At 50.4% G+C, this 17,616-nt stretch overlaps 1 protein-coding gene across 1 annotated transcript in view; it reads left to right on the top strand.

Annotated features, from left to right (window-relative positions):
* LOC140369889 (kinesin-like protein KIF21A) overlaps nucleotides 1-17,616 on the top strand; it is a 72,621-nt gene that overhangs the window by 6,879 nt on the left and 48,126 nt on the right. Inside the window, exons 3-15 of the mRNA XM_072456987.1 lie at nucleotides 155-337; nucleotides 527-667; nucleotides 3,165-3,296; nucleotides 5,168-5,317; nucleotides 5,469-5,584; nucleotides 5,742-5,937; nucleotides 7,955-8,135; nucleotides 12,447-12,513; nucleotides 12,977-13,177; nucleotides 13,544-13,597; nucleotides 13,698-13,800; nucleotides 13,983-14,091; nucleotides 16,559-16,747. Of these exons, the coding sequence (XP_072313088.1) occupies nucleotides 155-337; nucleotides 527-667; nucleotides 3,165-3,296; nucleotides 5,168-5,317; nucleotides 5,469-5,584; nucleotides 5,742-5,937; nucleotides 7,955-8,135; nucleotides 12,447-12,513; nucleotides 12,977-13,177; nucleotides 13,544-13,597; nucleotides 13,698-13,800; nucleotides 13,983-14,091; nucleotides 16,559-16,747 (1,822 nt within the window). The remainder of the gene's footprint in view (nucleotides 1-154; nucleotides 338-526; nucleotides 668-3,164; nucleotides 3,297-5,167; nucleotides 5,318-5,468; nucleotides 5,585-5,741; nucleotides 5,938-7,954; nucleotides 8,136-12,446; nucleotides 12,514-12,976; nucleotides 13,178-13,543; nucleotides 13,598-13,697; nucleotides 13,801-13,982; nucleotides 14,092-16,558; nucleotides 16,748-17,616) is intronic.

Here is a 17,616-nt window from a genome sequence, read left to right as displayed (position 1 = left end):
CTGGTACCAGCTGTGGGCGGGGCCTCTGAGGGCGGGGCCTCTGACACCTACATCACATTCTAACCTCTGTAGTAGAACGTTGTGGTTGATGGTGTCAAACGAGACCAGTCCATCGTCTGCAGCTAATAACGATCTCTGACCCGTCCCGTTCCAGACGGGATCGGGAAAGACCTACACGATGGGCACCGGGTTCGACGTGGGCGTGTCAGACGAGGAGCTGGGCCTGATCCCACGAGCCGTTCATCATCTGTTCAACGCCATCGAAGAGCGAAAGAGAAACGCTGCAGAGAAGGGTCTGACGCCGCCAGAGTTCAAGATCAACGCTCAGTTTCTGGAGGTACTGGGACAGGACCGGGACAGGACCGGACTGGCCGGGGACAGGACCGGGACAGGACTGGACCGGGACAGGACCGGGACAGGACCGGGACAGGACGGGGACAGGACTGGACGGGGACAGGACCGGGACTGGACTGGACTGGACCGGGACAGGACGGGGACCGGACTAACCCAGGCTCGTCTCTTTCAGTTGTACAATGAGGAGGTTCTGGATCTGTTCGATTCGACTCGAGACGTGAAACAAAAATCTCAGATCAAAATCCACGAAGACTCAAACGGAGGAATCTACACCGTGGGCGTGACCACACGGGACGTCCCGTCTGAGGCCGAGGTCCACAACACATATGTCCCACATTGTCCCACTTCACACACATTGTCCCTGCTTTTATTTGACCTGGTTCTTCTTTTCTTCTTCGTCTTTTCTTCTTTGTCTTCTTCTTATCTTCTTCTTCTTGTCCTCTTCTTGTCCTCTTCTTGTCTTCTTGTTTTCGTCTTTTCTTCTTCGTCTTCTTCTTCGTCTTTTCTTCTTCGTCTTCTTCTTCGTCTTCTTCTTCGTCTTTTCTTCTTTGTCTTCTTCTTGTCGTCTTCTTCTTGTCTTCGTCTTGTCTTCGTCTTCTTGTCTTCTTCTTGTTTTCGTCTTGTCTTCTTCTTTTCTTCTTGTTTTCTTCTTGTCTTCGTCTTGTCTTCTTCTTGTCTTCTTCTTGTCTTCTTTGTCTTGTCTTCTTCTTCTTGTCCTCTTCTTGTTTTCTTCTTGTTTTCGTCTTGTCTTCGTCTTGTCTTCTTCTTGTCTTCTTCTTGTCTTCTTCTTGTCTTCTTCTTGTCTTCGTCTTGTCTTCTTGTCTTCGTCTTGTCTTCGTCTTGTCTTCTTCATGTCTTCGTCTTGTCTTCTTCTTGTCTTCTTCTTGTCTTCTTCTTGTCTTCTTGTTGTCTTCGTCTTGTCTTCTTCATGTCTTCGTCTTGTCTTCTTCTTGTCTTCTTCTTGTCTTCTTCTTGTCTTCTTGTCTTCGTCTTGACTTCTCCTTGTCTTCGTCTTGTCTTCGGCTTGTCTTCTTCTTGTCTTTGTCTTGTCTTCTTTTTGTCTTCTTCTTGCCTTCGTCTTGACTTCTTCTTGTCTTCGTCTTGTCTTCGTCTTGTCTTCGTCTTGTCTTCTTCTTGTCTTCTTCTTGTCTTCGTCTTGTCTTCTTGTTGTCTTCTTCTTGTCTTCGTCTTGTCTTCTTCTTGTCTTCTTGTTGTCTTCGTCTTGTCTTCGTCTTGTCTTCTTCTTGTCTTCTTGTTGTCTTCGTCTTGTCTTCTTGTTGTCTTCGTCTTGTCTTCTTGTTGTCTTCGTCTTGTCTTCTTGTCTTCGTCTTGTCTTCTTCTTGTCTTCTTGTCTTCGTCTTGTCTTCTTCTTGTCTTCTTCTTTTCTTCTTCTTGTCTTCTTCTTGCCTTCGTCTTGACTTCTTCTTGTCTTCGTCTTGTCCTCTTGTCTTCGTCTTGTCTTCTTCTTGTCTTCTTCTTGTCTTCGTCTTGTCTTCTTCTTGTCTTCTTCTTTTCTTCTTCTTGTCTTCTTCTTGCCTTCGTCTTGACTTCTTCTTGTCTTCGTCTTGTCCTCTTGTCTTCGTCTTGTCTTCTTCTTGTCTTCTTCTTGTCTTCGTCTTGTCTTCTTCTTGTCTTCTTCTTTTCTTCTTCTTGTCTTCTTCTTGTCTTCTTCTTTTCTTCTTCTTGTCTTATCTTGTCTTCTTCTTGTCTTCGTCTTGTCTTCTTCTTGTCTTCTTCTCTTCTTCTTCTTGTCTTCGTCTTGTCTTCTTCTTGTCTTCGTCTTGACTTCTTCTTGTCTTCGTCTTGTCTTCTTGTCTTCGTCTTGACTTCTTCTTGTCTTCTTATTTTCTTCTTCTTGTCTTCGTCTTGTCTTCTTCTTGTCTTCGTCTTGACTTCTTCTTGTCTTCGTCTTGTCTTCTTCTTGTCTTCTTCTTTTCTTCTTCTTGTCTTCTCTTGTCTTCTTCTTGTCTTCGTCTTGTCTTCTTCTTGTCTTCTTCTCTTCTTCTTCTTGTCTTCGTCTTGTCTTCTTCTTGTCTTCTTCTTGTCTTCGTCTTGTCTTCTTCTTGTCTTCTTCTTTTCTTCTTCTTGTCTTCTTCTTGTCTTCTTCTTGTCTTCGTCTTGACTTCTTCTTGTCTTCGTCTTGATTTCTTCTTGTCTTCGTCTTGTCTTCTTCTTGTCTTCGTCTTGACTTCTTCTTGTCTTCGTCTTGTCTTCTTCTTGTCTTCTTCTTTTCTTCTTCTTGTCTTCTTCTTTTCTTCTTCTTGTCTTCGTCTTGTCTTCTTCTTGTCTTCGTCTTGACTTCTTCTTGTCTTCGTCTTGTCTTCTTCTTGTCTTCGTCTTGTCTTCTTCTTGTCTTCTTCTTTTCTTCTTCTTGTCTTCGTCTTGTCTTCTTCTTGTCTTCGTCTTGTCTTCTTCTTGTCTTCTTCTTTTCTTCTTCTTGTCTTCTTCTTGTCTTCGTCTTGTCTTCTTCTTGTCTTCGTCTTGTCTTCTTCTTGTCTTCTTCTTGTCTTCTTCTTGTCTTCTCTTGTCTTCTTCTTGTCTTCGTCTTGTCTTCTTCTTGTCTTCTTCTTTTCTTCTTCTTGTCTTCGTCTTGTCTTCTTCTTGTCTTCGTCTTGACTTCTTCTTGTCTTCGTCTTGACTTCTTCTTGTCTTCGTCTTGTCTTCTTCTTGTCTTCTTCTTTTCTTCTTCTTGTCTTCGTCTTGTCTTCTTCTTGTCTTCGTCTTGACTTCTTGTCTTCGTCTTGTCTTCTTCTTGTCTTCTTCTTGTCTTCGTCTTGTCTTCTTCTTGTCTTCCTCCTCTTCTCTCACAGATGCTGCAGTGTCTGAAGATGGGAGCTCTCTCCAGGACCACGGCCAGCACCCAGATGAACGTCCAGAGCTCCAGGTCCCACGCCATCTTCACCATCCACCTGTGCCAAGTGCGGGTGTGTCCCCCCAGCAACGTGAGCCACACCAGGGCCCACACACCAGGGGCCACACACCAGGGGCCACACACCAGGGGCCACACACCAGGGGCCACACACCAGGGGCCACACACCAGTGGCCACACACCAGCGGCCACACACCAGCGGCCACACACCAGCAGCCACTGATTTATGGTTCTTTACTGCAGTACTTTACAACAGTACTTTTCAGAAGTACTTTACTGCACTTTACTGCAGTACTTTACTACAGTACTTTACAGCAGTACTTTATAGCTTTACTTTACAGCAAGACTTTACTGCAGTACTTTACTACAATACTTTACAGCAGGGCTTGTACTTTACTACAGTACTTAACAGCAGTACTTTACGGTAGTACTCTACAGCAGTACTTTACAGCAGTACTTTATAACAGTACTTTACAGCAGGACTTTACAGCAGTACTTTACAGCAGTACTTTACAGCAGTACTTTATAACAGTACTTTACAGCAGGACTTTACAGCAGTACTTTACAGCAGGACTTTACTGCAGTACTTTACAGCTTTACTTTACAGCAGTACTTTACAGCAGTACTTTACAGCAGTACTTTTACAGCAGTACTTTACAGCAGTACTTTACAGCAGTACTTTACAGCAGTACTTTATAGCAGTGCTTTACAGCAGTACTTTACAACAGTACTTTACAGAAGTACTTTACAGCAGTACTTTACAGCAGGACTTTACAGCTTTACTTTACAACAGTACTTTACTGCAGTACTTTACTGCAGTACTTTACAGCAGTACTTTACAACAGTACTTTACAGAAGTACTTTACAGTACTTTACAGCAGTACTTTACAGCTTTACTTTACAACAGTACTTTACAGCAGTACTTTACAGCAGGACTTTACAGCAGTACTTTACTGTAGTACTTTATAGCAGTGCTTTACAGCAGTACTTTACAACAGTACTTTACAGAAGTACTTTACAGTACTTTACAGCAGTACTTTACAGCAGGACTTTACAGCTTTACTTTACAACAGTACTTTACAGCAGTACTTTACAGCAGGACTTTACAGCAGTACTTTACTGCAGTACTTTACTGCAGTACTTTACAGCTTTACTTTACAGCAGTACTTTACAGCAGTACTTTACAGCAGTACTTTTACAGCAGTACTTTACAGCAGTACTTTACAGCAGTACTTTATAGCTTTACTTTACTGCAGGACTTTACTGCAGGACTTTACAGCAGTACTTTACAGCAGTACTTTACAGCAGTACTTTACAGCAGTACTTTTACAGCAGTACTTTATAGCTTTACTTTACAGCAGTACTTTACTGCAGGACTTTACAGCAGTACTTTACAGCAGTACTTTACAGCAGTACTTTACAGCAGTACTTTATAGCAGTACTTTACAACAGTACTTTACAGAAGTACTTTACAGCAGTACTTTACAGCAGGACTTTACAGCTTTACTTTACAACAGTACTTTACTGCAGTACTTTACTGCAGTACTTTACAGCAGTACTTTACAACAGTACTTTACAGAAGTACTTTACAGAAGTACTTTACAGTACTTTACAGCAGTACTTTACAGCAGGACTTTACAGCTTTACTTTACAACAGTACTTTACAGCAGTACTTTACAGCAGAACTTTACAGCAGTACTTTACTGCAGTACTTTATAGCAGTGCTTTACAGCAGTACTTTACAACAGTACTTTACAGAAGTACTTTACAGTACTTTACCTCAGTACTTTACAGCAGGACTTTACAGCTTTACTTTACAGCAGTACTTTACAGCAGGACTTTACAGCAGTACTTTACTGCAGTACTTTACAGCAGGACTTTACAGCAGTACTTTACTGCAGTACTTTACTGCAGTACTTTACGTGTTGACTTTATATTTTCCAGGAGACTGAGAAGTCTCAATCTGAGGTGGACGAGTACGAGACGCTGACGGCAAAGTTCCATTTTGTGGATTTGGCCGGATCTGAAAGACTGAAGAGAACCGGAGCCACAGGAGAACGAGCCAAAGAGGGGATCTCCATCAACTGTGGACTGGTACTGGACCGGGACTGGACCCGGACTGGACCCGGACTGGACCGGGACTGGGACTGGGACCGGGACTGGGACTGTTACAGGGTCAGGGACCAGGACCAGGACCGGGACTGGGACTGGGACAAAAGCATGATTTGGTGTTTGTGTCTCACAGCTCGCTCTGGGGAACGTGATCAGTGCTTTGGGCGATCGGAGCAAAAGGTCGTGTCACGTTCCATATCGAGACTCCAAACTCACACGCCTCCTTCAGGACTCACTGGGAGGAAACAGGTACTGCCCCGGCCCCCGGTCTGGACCCGGTCTGGACCCAGGTCTGGACCCAGGTCTGGACCCGGTCTGGACCCGGTCTGGACCCGGTCTGGACCCGTTCTGGTCCCGGTCTGGTCCCGCTCTAGACCTGGTTTGGACCTGGTTTGTGTCTCCTCAGTCAGACGGTGATGATCGCCTGCATCAGTCCTTCAGATCGAGACTTCATGGAGACTCTGAACACGCTGAAATACGCCAACAGAACGAGGAACATTAGGAACCGCGTCATGGTCAACCAGGACCGAGCGAGTCAGCAGATCAGCGCGCTCAGGACCGAGATTGCACGGCTGCAGAGGGAGCTCCTGGAGTACAGAACGGTACGAGAACGTGCGGAGAACGCACGGAGAACGCGCGGAGAACGTGCAGAGAACGTGCGGAGAACGTACAGAGAACGCGCGGAGAGAATGTGCGGGGAACGTGCAGGGAACGTGCAGGGAACGTGCGGAGAAGAAACGTACAGAGAACGCGCGGAGAACGCGCGGAGAGAATGTGCGGGGAACGTGCAGGGAACGTGCAGGGAACGTGCGGAGAAGAGAACGTGCGGAGAACGGGCGGAGAACGTGCGGAGAGAACGTGTAAAGAACATGCGGAGAACGTGTAAAGAACATGCGGAGAACGTGAAAAGAACGTGCGGAGAGAACGTGTGGGGAACATTCAGAGAGAATGTGCGGGGAACGTGCAGGGAACGTGCGGAGAAGAGAACGTGCGGAAAACGTGCGGAGAACGTGTGGGGAACGTCCAGAGAGAATGTGCGGGGAACGTGCAGGGAACGTGCGGAGAAGAGAACGTGCGGAGAACGTGCGGAGAACATGCGGAGAGAACGTGTAAAGAACATGCGGAGAACGTGAAAAGAACGTGCGGAGAGAACGTGTAAAGAACGCGCGGGGAACGTGCGGAGAACGCGCAGGGAACTTGCGGAGAACGCGCGGGGAACGTCCAGAGAGAATGTGCAGAGAGAATGTGCAGAGAGAATGTACAGAGAGAACGTGCAGGGAACGTGCAGAGAAGAGAACGTGCGGAGAACGTGCGCAGAACGTGCGGAGAGAACGTGTAAAGAACATGCGGAGAACGTGCAGAGAACATGCAGAGAGAACGTGTAAAGAACATGCGGAGAACGTGTAAAGAACGTGCGGAGAGAACGTGTAAAGAACGCGCGGAGAACGCGCAGGGAACGTCCAGAGAGAATGTGCAGAGAGAATGTGCAGAGAGAACGTGCAGGGAACGTGCAGAGAAGAGAACGTGCGGAGAACGTGCGCAGAAGGTGCAGAGAACATGCAGAGAGAACGTGTAAAGAACGTGCAGAGAACATGCGGAGAGAACGTGTAAAGAACATGCGGAGAACGTGTAAAGAACGCGCTGAGAACGCACGGGGAACGTCCAGAGAGAATGTGCAGAGAGAACGTGCAGGGAACATGCAGAGAAGAGAACGTGCGGAGAACGTGCGCAGAACGTGCAGAGAATATGCAGAGAGAACGTGTAAAGAACATGCGGAGAACGTGTAAAGAACGTGCGGAGAGAACGTGTAAAGAACGCGCGGAGAACGCGCAGGGAACGTCCAGAGAGAATGTGCAGAGAGAATGTGCAGAGAGAACGTGCAGGGAACGTGCAGAGAAGAGAACGTGCGGAGAACGTGCGCAGAAGGTGCAGAGAACATGCAGAGAGAACGTGTAAAGAACGTGCAGAGAACATGCGGAGAGAACGTGTAAAGAACATGCGGAGAACGTGTAAAGAACGCGCTGAGAACGCACGGGGAACGTCCAGAGAGAATGTGCAGAGAGAACGTGCAGGGAACATGCAGAGAAGAGAACGTGCGGAGAACGTGCGCAGAACGTGCAGAGAATATGCAGAGAGAACGTGTAAAGAACATGCGGAGAACGTGTAAAGAACGTGCGGAGAGAACGTGTAAAGAACGCGCGGAGAACGCGCAGGGAACGTCCAGAGAGAATGTGCAGAGAGAATGTGCAGAGAGAACGTGCAGGGAACGTGCAGAGAAGAGAACGTGCGGAGAACGTGCGCAGAAGGTGCAGAGAACATGCAGAGAGAACGTGTAAAGAACGTGCAGAGAACATGCGGAGAGAACGTGTAAAGAACATGCGGAGAACGTGTAAAGAACGCGCTGAGAACGCACGGGGAACGTCCAGAGAGAATGTGCAGAGAGAACGTGCAGGGAACATGCAGAGAAGAGAACGTGCGGAGAACGTGCAGAGAATATGCAGAGAGAACGTGTAAAGAACGTGTAAAGAACGTGCAGAGAGAACGTGCAGAGAGAACGTGCAGAGAGAACGTGCAGAGAACGCGCAGAGAGAGGAGTAACTCTGTGGTGGGTGTGTCCAGGGGAAGCGTCTCCCTGGCAACGAGGGCGTGGACTGCTTCAGCGACATGTTCCATGAAAACTCGATGCTTCAGACGGAGAACAACAACCTGAGAGTGAGAGTGAAGGCGCTGCAGGAGACCATCGAGGTCCAGAGAGGCCGACTGACCACTGTGCTGAGCCAGCACGCCCTGCAGAGGACCGGTACCTCCTGACCACACCTCCTGACCACACCTGCTGACCACACCTCCTGACCTCATGGACACACTCTGGACCACACAGGATTTTAGATAGGATCTGAAAACACGGGGCCCGAGCAGGCGAAATAAGCGAGAAGCTTCAGAATTCTCAGCACTAATAAAAAGTACTTGAGAATGTGTCTGACCACAGCCCATGTGACCACAGCCTGTCTGACCACAACCCATGTGACCACAGCCTGTCTGACCACAGCCCATGTGACCACAGCCTCAGGAGCGGCGTATTTTCCGACGCTTTTACAAAATAAAGCAGCGATTTTAACGCCGTAAACGAGCCGTAATTTACGCCGCTCCTGAGTCTGATCATATCGTCTTTCCATCTTATCGAGCGGAAAAGTTACACTACAGCGCTCAGACGGTGATCTGGTGAACGGGTGATCTGGTGATCTGGTGAACGGGTGATCTGGTGATCTAGTGAACAGGTGATCTGGTGAACGGGTGATCTGGTGAACGGGTGAACGGGTGATCTGGTGAACGGGTGAACGGGTGAACGGGTGATCTGGTGATCTGGTGAACGGGTGATCTGGTGATCTAGTGAACAGGTGATCTGGTGAACGGGTGATCTGGTGAACGGGTGAACGGGTGATCTGGTGAACGGGTGAACGGGTGATCTGGTGATCTGGTGAACAGGTGATCTGGTGATTTGGTGATCTAGTGAATGGGTGATCTGGTGATCTGGTGAACGGGTGATCTGGTGAACGGGTGATCTGGTGAACAGGTGATCTGGTGAACGGGTGATCTGGTGAACATGTGATCTGGTGATCTGGTGAACGGGTGATCTGGTGAACGGGTGATCTGGTGATCTAGTGAACAGGTGATCTGGTGAACGGGTGATCTGGTGAACGGGTGATCTGGTGATCTGGTGAACAGGTGATCTGGTGATTTGGTGATCTAGTGAATGGGTGATCTGGTGATCTGGTGAACGGGTGATCTGGTGATCTGGTGAACAGGTGATCTGGTGAACGGGTGATCTGGTGAACGGGTGATCTGGTGATCTAGTGAACAGGTGATCTGGTGAACGGGTGATCTGGTGAACGGGTGATCTGGTGATCTGGTGAACAGGTGATCTGGTGATTTGGTGATCTAGTGAATGGGTGATCTGGTGATCTGGTGAACGGGTGATCTGGTGATCTGGTGAACGGGTGATCTGGTGAACAGGTGATCTGGTGAACGGGTGATCTGGTGAACATGTGATCTGGTGATCTGGTGAACGGGTGATCTGGTGAACAGGTGATCTGGTGATCTGGTGAACAGGTGATCTGGGTGATCTGGGTGATCTGGTGAACGGGTGATCTGGTGAACGGGTGATCTGGTGATCTGGTGATCGGGTGATCTGGTGATCTGGTGAACAGGTGATCTGGTGAACGGGTGATCTGGTGATCTAGTGAACAGGTGATCTGGTGAACGGGTGATCTGGTGAACGGGTGAACGGGTGATCTGGTGATCTGGTGAACAGGTGATCTGGTGATTTGGTGATCTAGTGAATGGGTGATCTGGTGATCTGGTGAACGGGTGATCTGGTGAACGGGTGATCTGGTGAACAGGTGATCTGGTGAACGGGTCATCTGGTGATCTGGTGAACGGGTGATCTGGTGATCTGGTGAACGGGTGATCTGGTGAATAGGTGATCTGGTGATTTGGTGATCTAGTGAATGGGTGATCTGGTGATCTGGTGAACGGGTGATCTGGTGATCTGGTGAACGGGTGATCTGGTGAACAGGTGATCTGGTGATCTGGTGAACGGGTGATCTGGTGAACATGTGATCTGGTGATCTGGTGATCTGGTGAACGGGTGATCTGGTGATCTGGTGAACGGGTGATCTGGTGAACAGGTGATCTGGTGAACAGGTGATCTGGTGAACAGGTGATCTGGTGAACGGGTGATCTGGTGAACAGGTGATCTGGTGAACAGGTGATCTGGGTGATCTGGTGAACAGGTGATCTGGTGAGATGGTGATCTGGGTGATCTGGTGAACGGGTGATCTGGTGAACGGGTGATCTGGTGAACAGGTGATCTGGTGAACGGGTGATCTGCTGATCTGGTGAACGGGTGGTCTGCTGATCTGGTGAACGGGTGGTCTGGTGAACAGGTGATCTGGTGAACAGGTGATCTGGTGATCTGGTGAACAGGTGATCTGGTGAACAGGTGATCTGGTGAACAGGTGATCTGGTGAACGGGTGAACAGTTGATCTGGTGAACGGGTGATCTGGTGAATGGGTGAACGGGTGATCTGGTGATCTGGTGAACGGGTGATCTGGTGAACAGGTGATCTGGTGATCTGGTGATCGGGTGATCTGGTGATCTGGTGAACAGGTGATCTGGTGAACGGGTGATCTGGTGAACGGGTGTACAGGTGATCTGGTGATCTGGTGAACGGGTGATCTGGTGAACGGGTGATCTGGTGAACGGATGATCTGGTGATCTGGTGAACGGGTGATCTGGTGAACGGGTGATCTGGTGAACAGGTGATCTGGTGATCTGGTGAACGGGTGATCTGGTGAACGGGTGATCTGGTGAACAGGTGATCTGGTGAACAGGTGATCTGGTGATCTGGTGAACGGGTGATCTGGTGAACAGGTGATCTGGTGATCTGGTGAACAGGTGATCTGGGTGATCTGGGTGATCTGGTGAACAGGTGATCTGGTGATCTGGGTTATCTGGTGAACGGGTGATCTGGTGAACGGGTGATCTGGTGAACAGGTGATCTGGTGAACGGGTGATCTGCTGATCTGGTGAACGGGTGGTCTGCTGATCTGGTGAACGGGTGGTCTGGTGATCTGGTGATCTGGTGAACAGGTGATCTGGTGAACAGGTGATCTGGTGAACAGGTGATCTGGTGAACGGGTGAACAGTTGATCTGGTGAACGGGTGAACAGTTGATCTGGTGAACTGGTGAATGGGTGATCTGGTGAACAGGTGATCTGGTGAACGGGTGATCTGCTGATCTGGTGAACGGGTGGTCTGCTGATCTGGTGAACGGGTGGTCTGGTGATCTGGTGATCTGGTGAACAGGTGATCTGGTGAACAGGTGATCTGGTGAACAGGTGATCTGGTGAACGGGTGAACAGTTGATCTGGTGAACAGTTGATCTGGTGAACGGGTGATCTGGTGAACTGGTGAATGGGTGAACGGGTGATCTGGTGAACGGGTGATCTGGTGAACAGGTGATCGGGTGATCTGGTGATCGGGTGATCTGGTGATCGGGTGATCTGGTGAACAGGTGATCTGGTGAACGGGTGATCTGGTGAACGGATGTACAGGTGATCTGGTGAACGGGTAATCTGGTGAACGGGTGAACGGGTGATCTGGTGAACGGATGATCTAGTGATCTGGTGAACGGGTGAACAGGTGAACAGGTGATCTGGTGAACTGGTGAACTGGTGATCTGGTGATCTGGTGATCTGGTGAACGGGTGATCTGGTGAACGGGTGATCTGGTGAACAGTTGATCTGGTGATCTGGTGAACAGGTGATCCGGTGAACAGGTGATCAGGTGATCAAGTGATCTGGTGAACAGGTGATCTGGTGAACAGGTGATCTGGTGATCTGGTGACCAGGTGATCTGGTGATCTGGTGAACGGGTGATCTGGTAAACGGGTGATCTGGTAAACGGGTGATCTGGTAAACGGGTGATCTGGTGAACAGGTGATCTGGTGATCTGGTGAAGGGGTGATCTGGTGAAGGGGTGATCTGGTGATCAGGTGAACGGGTGATCTGGTGAATGGGTGATCTGGTGAACAGCTGATCTGGTGAACAGGTGATCTGGTGATCTGGTGAACAGGTGATCTGGTGAACGGGTGATCTGGTGAACGGGTGATCTGGTGAACGGGTGATCTGGTGATAAATAAACATTTGGGACCAGAATGGAAGTCGTCTACGTTGTTGAGTGAAGCGTTCTTAACTCTATAAGAGCGTTGTATGTGACTCGAATAAAAAACACGATCTTTGTTTTCTCAGCCTGTCGCTGTCTTTTCAGCACAGCGATGCTCGCCGGCCTAAACCCCTCAGCCAGAACACTGTAATATTATTACAGAAACAAAAGGAAATATGATTCCCTTTTTTTCTAAGATTTATTAATAAAATGCCCGTCCTCGATCTAAAAGCCTGTGACGCTAGACAAAGATCTGGATCTGGTCCAGAGCTGGGATCTGACCTGGATCTCAGTCCAGTCCAATCATCAGGCTCTTTGTTTAGTGTAGGAAAAGTCACTGGACAAACCCTCTGACCTCTGACTTCTGACCTCTGACTTCTGCTGCAGGAGACGAGGGCTCAGAGGAGATCGGGACCATGATCCAGGGCTACATCAAGGAGATTGAGGACCTCAGGTAAAACTGGTTTAGTCCTGGTTCAGACCTGGTTTAGTCCTGGTTTAGTCCTGGTTTAGACCTGGTTCAAACCTGGTTTAGACCTGGTTCTGACCTGGTTCAGACCTGGTTTAGACCTGGTTTAGACCTGGTTTATTCCTGGTTTAGACCTGGTTCAGACCTGGTTTAGACCTGGTTTAGACCTGGTTCAGACCTGGTTCAGACCTGGTTTAGTCCTGGTTCAGACCTGGTTTAGACCTGGTTTAGACCTGGTTTAGACCTGGTTCAGACCTGGTTTAGACCTGGTTTAGACCTGGTTCAGACCTGGTTCAGACCTGGTTTAGACCTGGTTTAGACCTGGTTTATTCCTGGTTTAGACCTGGTTCAGACCTGGTTTAGACCTGGTTTAGACCTGGTTCAGACCTGGTTCAGACCTGGTTTAGTCCTGGTTCAGACCTGGTTTAGACCTGGTTTCTTGTCGCAGGTCGAAGCTTCTGGAGAGCGAGGCGGTGAACGAGACTCTGCGGAAAAACGTGAACCGAGCCTCGAGTCGACAGTTTTACTCTGGTCCAGGTTTAGGTCCAGGATTAGGTCCAGAGAAGGAGACCGATGACGTCATTGAACTGGCCAAACGAGACCTGGAGAAGCTGAAGAAACGAGAACGTAAGAAGAAGAAGAAGAAGAGGTAAATCTTCTATTATTTTACTGGGATAAAGTGATGAACCTTTGACCTTTGTGTCCCTGCATGTGGAGCTTTGATCTGTCAATCAAACATGAAAGAGTTCTAACTTCTTACTAGTTACTATGACGGCAGTACTTACATCCTTCCTCTCCTCACTCCCTTGTCTTCTCCATCGTCTCCTCTTCATTGTCTCTCTTCTTCTCCTTCTTCCTCCCTCCTCATCTCCTCTCCCTCCTTTTCTCCATTCCTTGTCTTCATCTGTCCCCTTCTCCTCGTCTCCTCGTCTCCTCGTCTCCTTGTCTCCTCGTCTCCTTGTCTCCTCGTCTCCCCTTCTCCTCGTCTCCTTGTCTCCTTCCTTCCTTCCTTCAGGCTGCAGCTCTTGTCGGAGGACAGGGACACGGAGGAGAAGGAGGAGGACTCCAGGTTTGTCTCCATCAAACACAAACTTTCATTCCACGAGAGGATTTGCAGCCGTTTGTCTTTAGTTTGTGAGAAGAATGTGACTTTTCTCCTGCTTCTCCAGCGTAAACAAAGAGGAGGAGCCTGATAACGAACAGAAGTGTCCAGAGAAGGAGGCGGAGAAGGAGGAGGAGGAGGAGGAGGAGGAGGAGGAGGAGGAGAAGGAGGCGCGCGAGGAGAAGGAGGAGCGCGAGGAGAAGGAGGAGCGTGAGGAGAAGGAGGAGCGTGAGGAGAAGGAGGAGCGCGGCGACATCCTGGACATGGTGCTGAGCCTGATCAGCTTCATCACGTGGGTTTTGTTGTCGTTGTATGTGTTTTTCTCAAAGGTTTTTTGTGTTTTTTTTTGTAGGACGTGGCAGAAGCGAGTGATCGAGACGAAGAGGAGGAAGAGGAGGAGCTGGAGGCGGAGCTGGAGGCGGAGGAGAGCTCTGAGTCCGACTCCGAATCTGACGAGAAAGGTACTGCGAGTTCTGACAGGATCTTTGAGGCTTCAGGTTCTCACCAGACAATAAAACGAAAGTTACGGATGTAACTACAGTTCTATGAATCCTGAATGGAGATAAAACACGCCTACCTCACGACGAGGGAGGTGCGGTCTCAGGTGGATTGGGGATTGTCACATTGACTCTATAGAATCGGGCAAATGTAGAAGTCCAGGAGGCATCCAGGGGCCCTCCGCTCACGGCCCCCAGGAGGCATCCAGGGGCCCTCCGCTCACGGCCCCCAGGAGGCATCCAGGGGCCCTCCGTTCATGGCCCCCAGGAGATGGACAGGCTTCTGGTCGAGTCACCATCTGGAGGCTGGAGCTTCTGAGAAGCATAAGCAACATAACAATGGCCTCGACCGCCCATCGGGCGAGGCCATTGTTATGTTGCTGTTTAGAAAGAGCTTGACCTTTTCCTGTACCATCATAGCAGACTAAGAGGTCATCTGACCTCCCAACAGGTGTCGTGGCTCTTATGTGCACCTCCAGGGCCCGGACCGGGCAGAGTGTGTTACCAGGGGCCCCAGTGTCAAACCGTGCAAGTTGGAGGGGCTGAGTGCTGAAAACACCTTAGGAAGGAAAGAGGCATCTGGCCAAAGAGTGACCCCAGAGTGACCCCCAGAGTGACCCACAGAGTGACCCCAGAGTGACCCCAGAGTGACCCACAGAGTGACCCCAGAGTGACCACAGAGTGACCCCAGAGTGACCACAGAGTGACCACAGAGTGACCACAGAGTGACCCCTCAGCATTCCACCTGCAGCAGGACAAACAGACGAGGCCTGTAGTTCATGACCCTCTGAACTGAAGCTACAGCAGGAGAACGACGTCTTAAACTAAATCCATTTATCGACCTGATCCAGTGGTTCAAACTAAGGTGTTTGTAGTGCGTCCAACTCCAGGGACAAATCCCAAGCCGGGGGCCGGGGGCCGGGGCCATACGGCGTCTGGGAGGGTGAAGCGGCCGCGCCCTCTTTAAGAAAAGTGAAATGTTCCCGTCGCTTCTCACTGAGGCCCCATCAACATGGTCACGCCAGGAACATAATGCAACCACATCAACTTGAGGGTCGATGGAGACGTCCCAGTGTCAGGAGAACTCCAGGATGGTGGACCCCGCCTCTGTATCCAGACCCCGCCTCTGTATCCAGACCCCGCCTCTGTATCCAGACCCCGCCTCTGGATCCAGACCCCGCCTCTGGATCCAGACCCCGCCTCTGTATCCAGACCCCGCCTCTGTATCCAGACCCCGCCTCTGTATCCAGACCCCGCCTCTGGATCCAGACCCCGCCTCTGGATCCAGACCCCGCCTCTGGATCCAGACCCCGCCTCTGTATCCAGACCCCGCCTCTGGATCCAGACCCCGCCTCTGGATCCAGACCCGCCTCAGGATCCAGACCCCACCTCTGTATCCAGACCCCGCCTCTGGATCCAGACCCCGCCTCTGGATCCAGACCCCGCCTCTGGATCCAGACCCCGCCTCTGGATCCAGACCCCGCCTCTGGATCCAGACCCCGCCTCAGGATCAGGATCCAGACCCCGCCTCAGGATCCAGACCCCACCTCTGTATCCAGACCCCGCCTCTGGATCCAGACCCCGCCTCTGGATCCAGACCCCGCCTCTGGAACCACCCATTAAAACGCTTCCATCGATTTGCGTACAACCGACCGTAGATGGAGCCCGTGCACTGGAGAGTGTTCTAGCTCCTCCTCGTACTCTGAGACGGCCACGCCCAGAGCTGAAGACGCAGAAGCAGACTCCTCCCTCCCTGTGGGGGCGGGGTCTCGGGAGCCGCAGCAGAGCCTGTGCAGCAGCGGAAACCAAACCTTGGCCGGCCAAAACGGGCCCACCAGGAGCAGGCTGTGTCCCCCTTGAGGGTCCCTCAAGAGGGCCCGGAAAGAGGGCCCAGTGAAAATGTATCAAGGAGAGTTCTGGGCCGTCCATCAGGACCAAAGAGGGCGACCTCTGCCCAACAGAGGGTACAGCGGGTACTCCTCGTGTATAAGGGTGTACTCCTCGTGTAAAGCGAGTACTCCTCGTGTGAAGCGAGTACTCCTCGTGTGTGTAAAGCGGGTACTCCTCGTGTATAAGTGGGTACTCCTCGTGTAAAGCGGGTACTCCTCGTGTGAAGCGGGTACTCCTCGTGTGTGTAAAGCGGGTACTCCTCGTGTATAAGTGGGTACTCCTCGTGTAAAGCGGGTACTCCTCGTGTAAAGCGAGTACTCCTCGTGTGTGTAAAGAGGGTACTCCTCGTGTATAAGTGGGTACTCCTCGTGTAAAGCGGGTACTCCTCGTGTGAAGCGGGTACTCCTCGTGTAAAGCGGGTACTCCTCGTGTAAAGCGGGTACTCCTCGTGTATAAAGCGGGTACTCCTCGTGTAAAGCGGGTACTCCTCGTGTAAAGCGGGTACTCCTCGTGTAAAGCGGGTACTCCTCGTGTGTCCCAGAGAGCTTCCAGGAGGACTTGGCCAACATCACGTGTGAAATCGCCATCAAACAGAAGCTCATCGACGAGTTGGAGAACAGCCAGAGACGACTACACACTCTGAAACTGCAGTACGAGCAAAAACTACTACTACTGCAGTACAAGATCCAGGAGACGCAGCAGGAGCGGGACAAAGTACTGCAGAACATGAGTGAGTACTAGTACTACCAATACTATCACTGTTGAATGCATGTGAAGTAACAGACGAGCCAAAATGGTCAAAGTGTAAATGAGAAGCGCGTTTACAGTAAATACAGTGATAATACAGCTCCTTCCTCGCAACATTCTTGACTTCCCAATGGCACGCGTGTGCGTCATGCGTGTGCGTCATGCGTGTGCCTCATACGTGTGAGTCATGTGTGTGCGTCATGCGTGTGCGTCATGCGTGTGCGTCATGCGTCATGCGTGTGTGTCATGCGTGTGAGTCATGTGTGTGCGTCATGCGTGTGAGTCATGTGTGTGCGTCATGCGTGTGCGTCATGCGTGTGCGTCATGCGTGTGAGTCATGTGTGTGCGTCATGCGTGTGAGTCATGTGTGTGCGTCATGCGTGTGAGTCATGTGTGTGCGTCATGCGTGTGAGTCATGCGTGTGCGTCATGCGTGTGCGTCATGTGTGTGCGTCATGCGTGTGAGTCATGTGTGTGCGTCATGCGTGTGCGTCATGCGTGTGCGTCATGCGTGTGCGTCATGCGTGTGCATCATGCATGGGCGTCATGCGTGTGCGTCATACGTGTGCGTCATGCGTCCTGTGTGTATGTCATGCGTGTGCGTCATACGTGTGCGTCATGCGTCATACGTGTGCGTCATGCATGGGCGTCATGTGTGTGCCTCATACGTGTGCGTCATGCGTGTGCATCATGCATGGGCGTCATGCGTGTGCGTCATGCGTGTGCGTCATACTTGTGCGTCACGCGTGTGAGTCATGTGTTTGCGTCATGCGTGTGCGTCATACGTGTGCGTCATGCGTGTGAGTCATGCGTGTGAGTCATGTGTGTGCGTCATGCGTGTGCGTCATGCGTG

Source organism: Eucyclogobius newberryi, unplaced genomic scaffold, assembly GCF_026437365.1.
Source record: "Eucyclogobius newberryi isolate DKJ021-1_F unplaced genomic scaffold, fEucNew1.0.hap1 SCAF_203, whole genome shotgun sequence".
Classification (NCBI taxonomy): Eukaryota; Metazoa; Chordata; class Actinopteri; order Gobiiformes; family Gobiidae; genus Eucyclogobius; species Eucyclogobius newberryi.
This window is presented reverse-complemented; position numbering and strand designations above follow the sequence as displayed.